The sequence below is a fragment of the Coregonus clupeaformis genome, unplaced genomic scaffold, assembly GCF_020615455.1.
Source record: "Coregonus clupeaformis isolate EN_2021a unplaced genomic scaffold, ASM2061545v1 scaf1141, whole genome shotgun sequence".
Classification (NCBI taxonomy): domain Eukaryota; kingdom Metazoa; phylum Chordata; class Actinopteri; order Salmoniformes; family Salmonidae; genus Coregonus; species Coregonus clupeaformis.
In genome coordinates, this window is record NW_025534595.1 from 1 (window position 1) to 8,109 (window position 8,109).

Here is an 8,109-nt window from a genome sequence, read left to right on the forward strand (position 1 = left end):
AGAACATTCTGCCAGTGCATGTCTTCCCGCTCCACTGTCCTCTCCGTGTTGTTCCAACCAGGGTGCCATTTCAGAGCGAGAGGGCGGAGATGGAATATTCAGATCAGCTGAGTGACAGCTCGTGTTTTCCACGGTTCTCAGAACTCCACTGGCTCCTTCCACCAACTCCTCACTTCAGAGTTGAGGCTACTAAAAACATCGGACGCTAGGGGATAGAGACGTTGCCTGCCTCTATGTGCAGGGCACTTTGCTGATCTTTTGGGGGTCGCTTTTTAATTACTTTTTATTTTAGTTGTCTGAAGACCCGTTTAGTGAGCTGATTATTCTACAGAAGTTAATTTTCCGTGCTTTCCTCTTTGGAATCAGCAGCAGCAGACCCGCAGTGAGGCATGTCTTACCCCCAGGGTTACCTCTATCAGCCGCCGGGCTCCCTGGCGCTCTACTCCTGCCCGGCTTACGGGGCTTCAGCCCTGGCCGCCCCGAGGAGCGACGAGCTGGCCAGGTCCTCCAGTGGATCAGCCTTTAGTCCTTACCCCGGATCAGCTGCTGCCTTCACGGCTTCAGCCAGCGGCTTCTCCAGCCCAGTGCCATACTCCACAGACCCTGCCACGGGATTCCCTTCCTACATGGTAAGTACTCTACTTCCACTTATTCGTATTAGACAAATTATGGCAGTATGCATAAAAGCGATACAGGAGGGACAGCCTGGTGGAAAATAATTAGCTCTAATTTTGGCATTTAGTAGCCTACCATAGAGTATTTGCGTGCAGCGTGCAGAGAGCTACGGTTTCAGAGTGGGTCTAATGCGCTGTACAGTTCAAGGGTAAAATGAACGAGATCCTGCACACCATTATTTATTCGAGCTGTTTGGCACGGATAAACATTGTTCGTAGAAAGCATTGCATTTATCATAACGATACATATTCATGTGGTACATTATATTGTCTATCGTGTGTGAAGGTTGTAGGCTATGTATTGATAAATGGAATATTATGTTTCTTCTTATTGCAAAAATTATCTGTGTATTCGTAGGCCCGTGTTTAACACAGTGCATGGCTAATTGAGTGGAATAATGCCCACCACAAAGAATAATATGATGTAAGCCAATAGTCTTAATTGAAATGAGCCTATAGCCTAATATCATATCCTTCGAATGGGAAATAAAATAGATTAAGTTTGTTCTCCATTTTGACAGTCACAAACTATATGCAATTTAAATTATTGGTATTAATATTAAATTAAATAAGCGAAATTTAAACATGAAAATAGGAATTACAATGCTAATGACATGGGTCTCGACGCGTTTAAAAAAGGTGCACATCCACTGGGTAGTTAATTGGATTTGTGATGCTGTAAAGCAATGATATGCTAACACGTCTCTCTCTCTCTGACAACAAAACTAATCTAGCTAAAGAAAAGCAGGAAGTTAGGCGGTGATTACTGGAAATTAGTGCAATTACGATGCATAATTCATCATTTATTTAGCATAATGCAATGCGATTAATCAAACCGATAATGATCAGGGTAATACAACGATTATATAGGCCCAACTCACAATACACATTAAGTTAACTCTCAACACACACAACCACAATACACAACCTGTTGTGTTTAATTTTGTGTTAAAATGTTTCTATATGTATTACCAAAATTCTAAATTCTAACAAAACCTTTACTAATAATTGTTCCTTTCTAGAGCTCTCCTTACGACACGCAGGGCATGGCGGGGGCGCTCAGCTACCACCCGTATGGCAGCCCGGGATACTCCTACCAGCTCAACGACCCGGCCTACCGCAAGAACGCGACCCGAGACGCCACCGCCACCCTGAAGGCCTGGCTACAGGAGCACAGGAAGAACCCCTACCCCACCAAGGGAGAGAAGATCATGTTGGCCATCATTACTAAGATGACCCTGACGCAGGTGTCCACCTGGTTCGCCAACGCCAGGAGGAGGCTGAAGAAGGAGAACAAGATGACGTGGGCTCCCCGGAATAAGAGTGAGGATGAGGATGATGGAGACGGAGAGAGGAATGGTGACTGCTCGGAGAAGAACCTTGACAACAGTGAGACGTCCGCGGAGGATGAAGGTAAAGCACAAGACCCAGCCCATGACCCAGTCAACAGCCCGAGCTGCACAGTTCAGGGAATTAATGGCGGGTTTTATTTATTTGATGGTTATCCACAGATTATTAACGACATGTCTATACAGACAGAAAATAGGTGACACATTTCAATTGGCAGGCATGAAACTGAACGAGGCCTAATTATTATAATTATTATTAAGAATGAGAAAAATAATCATAATAATGTCGAATGCCATGGCTATTATATGATAATTATTCCTCTCAATCTCTTTTTTGTTGTTGTTGTTGTTGTTGCAGGTATCAGTTTGCACGTTGATACCCTCACAGACCATTCTTGTTCAGCGGAGTCTGATGGGGATAAGGTGAGCTGTAGGATCGGGGACCTGGTCTGTGAGTCTGGGTCAGACACTAAGGACAAATGTGAGGATGATGATGATGATGATCACGAGCTGAAGAATGATGAACGACACCGAAGCCTGTCACCTAAACCCGTGACATCATCATCACTAACAGGGCTCGAGGCCTCGGTCTTAAACCATCACCACCGGGAAAACAACAACAAATCATGTCTTGACAACCGAATGTCTTCCGGTCCTCACAATCAAGCCGTCAAACCCAAACTGTGGTCGTTAGCGGAGATCGCTACTTCAGACCCAAAGCAGCAGCAGCATCACCCGGGGCAGACCTGCCCATCCCTCGGTCTTCTAACATCCACCTCCTCCACCCCTTCCCCGGCCGTCCCTGGCACTGTGTACTCCGCCTCTTCCATCCTAGGACGACCCATCTACTACACGTCTCCGTTTTACAGTAATTACACAAACTATGGCAACTTCAGCTCGCTGCAGGGTCAAGGGATTCTGCAGTATAACTCTGCTGCTAACGACGGACTCACACAGACTGCTGCTGAGGTCAGCGCCATGCATAAACACACCACTGACTCTCTGCTTAAAACGAACTCTAACCACGTTGAACAACAGTTCAGACCCTCACATTTATACTCTAAGAAAGGTACGTAACATGCAACAAATACAACAAACATTGTGTTTTTGTGCAATTATAGTTTCAAAATAATGACTTTTATTTTATGTATTTTAATTCACTTCATTGGCCTTCTACTGAATATGTGATGTTTTAAAAGAACATAGACCTATTGCTCACTCCCAGAAGGCTTATGAAGGCCTCAGTGTTATCAGCGCTAGTGTAGGCCTGAGTTGGTGGTAGCTGTAATGCCAGCCTGTGTGTCAGAATGTCTCTCAGGGCAATAAGCAGAGATATGTTGTTGTCATAACAGAGGTTCTATTAACAGAACTTATTGAGACCTGCTCACACAGTAGGAACACAGCGTTACCTAGCAAGGTAAGAAGATAGGCTATTATGGACACCAAATGATTGTGTTTTATAATTGGTTACACAATAATTAGATACCATCATGTTTGATTTTAACAACAAGTTGTGCAATTTATATTATAGTATCAGTGACTGGTGGGCCACTTTTTGTTATGTGAGACCTTTACAACTTCAGCTCTTACTTAATACAACCCGGAAGGACTTTAGGGCAAGCTCTGTGGGCTAAAGGTGAGGTTCTAAAGGTCATGTTATGGCTCTGATTCAGGTCTATAGGTAGGTATCACCCCTGCACCCTGGTCTTAACATTAACCTAACTAACCTTTCTCGAAAGTAAAGAGCAGCATCTTGCTCCTCAGACAAGACGCCTGGCCTACAGCACTATAGCTGTTCTCCTCCGAGACAGGCCCGAAGGATTAATTAAACCTGATTCAGGGTTGGGGGATGAATTAACCCTGACTTATTCTATCATTTCACTTTCGTTTTCATGAGATGTGCGTTGACTGGTTCAGTGGATGTCCCGCTTTATGTGATGATTTTGGAAGACGTTATTTCTCAGGATGCATCTGCTTCAATGCCACGGTATATTATACTTTATGTGAAGACAATATTAGGTATATTATACTTTATGTGAAGACAATATTAGGTATATTATACTTTATGTGAAGACAATATTAGGTACATTATACTTTATGTGAAGACAATATTAGGTAGATTATACTTTATGTGAAGATAATATTAGGTATTTTATACTTTATGTGAAGATTATATAAGGCCTTCTGTATCTTATTTGTAAAGGATGTATGAGGTCTGGAGATGGGACTGATGAACTTGAGCAATCTAAGTGGAATACATTTGATATTTATTTTTTTAATGACGGAAAATGCTGCCTTTAATTTATGCAAGTTGTATTGCAAAGGACACTGAACATTGTTTTGTAAATACATTATGCCCGTTTTTATTTGAAACGCATTTGAAAGTTACACAATCTTGTTAACAAGAGTACTTTTACTAATGTATATCTTATTGTAAATAAAACGCGCTAGTGTGTTATACTGGCGAGGTAGTGCTATTTATTATTCAAAGGAAAACCAAATTAAAATGTTTTCCTCTGTATTTCAATCTGCATTCATTATTTCATTAATCTCTTTCATATTGTCGCATGAAAATGTATTTCTCTTTGGTTAGGCTACTGCTTTTAAAAATCTCATTATTAATCAAGTATAAACGATAAGACTTTTGGGAATGCCGTAGCCTGTATTAATTGATATGTTTGTTTGAGACTGCACAGTGGAGAGAAGCTTACCACCTATCCGTGTTCTAAAGGGCCTTTTCACGCCATTCTTATGGCCGTTTAGCTCCATTCGGGGACTACTCGTGACCTTGGTTGGGATAAATGATATGCTTATTATAAATGATATAGTTATTATTATATAAATGATGTACTTATATCCGTGGCTGTCCGGGTTTATTTTTCAGTGTGATTAATCCGGCTCTAGGAGCAGTATGATGAGTTCCCAGCGGAGTGATCCCCCGGGCCCAGCCTCAGTCAGTATGCGGGTCAGTCGGTCTTCTTTACGGGCGGATATTAAACCATCCATAAAGCGGTGTCTAAACAGCCAGCCGCCAGCTCCAATGGCCTGTCTCATGCATTCATCCGACCGGCTATACCTCGCTGATCTTCCTTTCATCTGTTTATTTGTTTTTATTTGGCAAAGGGAATTATTATTATTATTAGTATTAACCTACTAATGCTTTATTTAGGCTATTTGCATAACTTCCAGAAGGGGAATTGCAACCTGTTTTCCTCATCTGAATAGGAGGCAAATTATGAAATATTTTCAAAGACAGAATATAGATTCTGTTGTTGTAACAGTTGGAACACTTTTTTAAAAACTGGAATGTGAGCAACACTGAAATATGTGTGATAAAAATGGAAATTAAAATGCAATTAATTGGTAGGACTATTGTTTCATCGCGTCCTTCAGGCTGACGAAATATGTTTTTCAAAGCGCAGCACCAACATTTAAATATCTGTTACAATGTATGTTTAGACAGCTCTTTTCTCTCCGAGCTTTACGGTATTTCCTACATTTCTGTCTGGGTTATTCCCTTTCCAGTCCTCTGAGAGGCGGTGAGAGAGCTGTACGTTCTTCATGACTTCTGAGGTGAATGTTATTGAGTCTCTTGGGACGCCACTTCACCTAGAAAGTTTTCCTTTCCGCCTCAACTTCCTAATGTCTGGCCCGGTGTCTGTAGGCCTATTGGGGAGTCAAGCAGCCCGGTGTCTGTAGGCCTATTGGGGAGTCAAGCAGCCCCTCTCTTTTCCCCTCTCTCCCCCAACCCCTCTCTCTTCCAGACCATTCTCTCTCGCTCTCGCTCTCGCTCTCGCTCTCTAGTCGCTTTACTTTCATTAGGGCTGATTTATTGAAATGCAGACTTAATGTGAGGTGGGCTCCCCAGGGATCTCACTGTTGTCAAATAGACCCAGAGGCGTTTTCCTTTCCACGGAGAGAGGCTCTGAGCTGCCTTCCACCGAGGCCTGCCCTGCTCCTATCCACGGCCTCTCTCTCCCAACCTCTCTCTACCTCTCTCTACCTCGCTCTCCCAGCCTCTCTCTACCTCTCTCTCCCAGCCTCTCTCTCCCAGCCTCTCTCTACCTCTCTCTCCCAGCCTCTCTCTACCTCTCTCTACCTCGCTCTCCCAGCCTCTCTCAACCTCTCTCTTCCTCTCTCTCCCAGCCTCTCTCTACCTCTCTCTACCTCTCTCTCCCAGCCTCTCTCTACCTCTCTCTACCTTGCTCTCCCAGCCTCTCTCTACCTCTCTACCTCTCTCTCCCAGCCTCTCTCTACCTCTCTCTACCTCTCTCTCCCAGCCTCTCTCTACCTCTCTCTACCTCGCTCTCCCAGCCTCTCTCTACCTCTCTCTCCCAGCCTCTCTCTACCGCTCTCTCTTTCGCTCTCTACCTCTTTCTACTCCCTTCAAATGGCACCATTTGTTCTCAATAAAAATACTTATTGTTTCTGCTGAAGTGCAGTAGCCCCTTTGAACATGAAAATAATTCCACCACCTCTGTGTGTGTTTTAGCGGAATCAGGTGAAAGAGGCTCCGCACAACAAACACAGCCCGCCTGCGATAATTGAATTAATGGTGAATTTATTTACATTTACGTCATTTAGCAGACGCTCTTATCCAGAGCGACTTACAAATTATGTCATGATTAATTATCAAGTCAATATTAATAAGTATGTAGTCCTAGATCTTTGTTCCCTTAGAGTTTAATAACTTGACACCGGCCCGCTGACCTGACAAATCCTCTGTATTTACAAAAAGCCTACAGTTTATGTATTCTAAAATAAACTGTAGTCTACTTAACAGTATCATACATTACTCTATATATCACAATAACATAGAGTTTCTCCTCGGAGTGGGCTTTATATATGAATGTGTCATTAGAGCTGATTTGGGTGACCGATGGGATGAGCTTATCTCAGAACATCTCCATAGCATTAATCAAATAAGCAGTTTATTTGTAGATAATTCGTTATCTATATCCCTACCTTATCCTATTTAACACGTCATTTTCCACAACATTTATCTCTGATGCACACCTGCTCTTCCTTATAACAGCGTCAAGTTTAGCCTGCGTGTAGAAAGCCTTATTATAGCCATTTATAATTAATAAATATTTACAGCACCTACTCAAATTAAGATGATAGCCTATGTGTTGAATCTTTTAACAGTATTACCAGTTAGGTGAGTTATGTTTACAATAAAGATACTTCTAAACGTCTGATTGGATATGTTGTCTATAAAGACACATTCTATGAGTGGCCATATTGTTCGTAGTTCTCGCTTTCAATAACTTGCCTCAAGTGCTAAACTGGTAAGCGCTGTTTTCAATGGCTTAACCAAATCTTTATGGATTACCATTGGTTATGAATATGTCACTTATGTGATGCTGCCAATATGATATTGACATTATTGGCCTAGGAAATACACTTAGGTAGCCTAATCTTCATAGTGTGTGTGTATATTCCCGGTTTGAAGCTGCTAAGTGATAAACTAAAAAGATATGTTTCCTTCATGACATAACTGCTTTGGTCCTTTTCTAAATGTAACAGATCATTCTCACTGGTTTAATTTACCATAAAGGTCGCGTCGTAAATACCGTTCAGTTGGAAAAGGAAAGAGAATTATAAACAAATCCAGTACAGATGTGTAGAATACAGCACATCAAAGTGGTGTCGACCTTTCAAAGTCAGACCAAGGCCTGTCCACTCATAAAGGTGTCGGGAGAGATGTTCTCTGCTCGCTCTGATCAAGGACCGGGAACGGGAAAGAACTCTGATGTTTGTCCATACCACGATCTAAATAACGTCATTAGGGGCTCGCGCTTGGCTTCCACTATTTAATTGACAGTTGTGGTTTATGACAGGAGAGAGTTAAGAGTAACACGGTGAGAGACACTTTGAATCTGACATGTATTAAAACATCCGTCTACAGCGCTAGGCTACCCTATGTAGGGAAACTAAACAGAAGGGAATGGCTCGAATAGAGTTCTGTGAATTTTAAGGCCTTCCTTAACTCATTGCACTAAAATCGTGAAGTAATATATTGAATTAAAGAATAATATTGCCTTATTCGTGGTGCAACGCAACCTCAAAAAAGAATTCTCCAA

General features: G+C 42.2%; 1 protein-coding gene across 3 annotated transcripts; it reads left to right on the plus strand.

Moving 5' to 3' along the window:
* Positions 1–64: 64 nt before the first annotated feature.
* LOC121558398 (iroquois-class homeodomain protein irx-2-like) lies at positions 65–5,344 on the plus strand. 3 transcript variants are annotated; one of them, XR_005998523.1, is made up of 4 exons: positions 65–629; positions 1,697–2,087; positions 2,382–4,010; positions 4,043–4,544. XR_005998523.1 is itself a non-coding variant. In XM_041871795.1 (4 exons), the coding sequence occupies exons 1-4, from the start codon at positions 390–392 to the stop codon at positions 4,910–4,912; spliced, it is 1,347 nt and encodes a 448-aa protein (XP_041727729.1). In that variant the 5' UTR covers positions 65–389; the 3' UTR covers positions 4,913–5,344. The 3 variants fall into 3 exon arrangements, 2 of the variants coding, with proteins under 2 accessions (XP_041727729.1, XP_041727728.1); XM_041871795.1 differs by lacking the exon at positions 4,043–4,544 and adding an exon at positions 4,908–5,344 and having other exon boundaries at positions 2,382–3,092; XM_041871794.1 differs by having other exon boundaries at positions 2,382–4,544.
* The last annotated feature ends 2,765 nt before the right edge of the window (positions 5,345–8,109 follow it).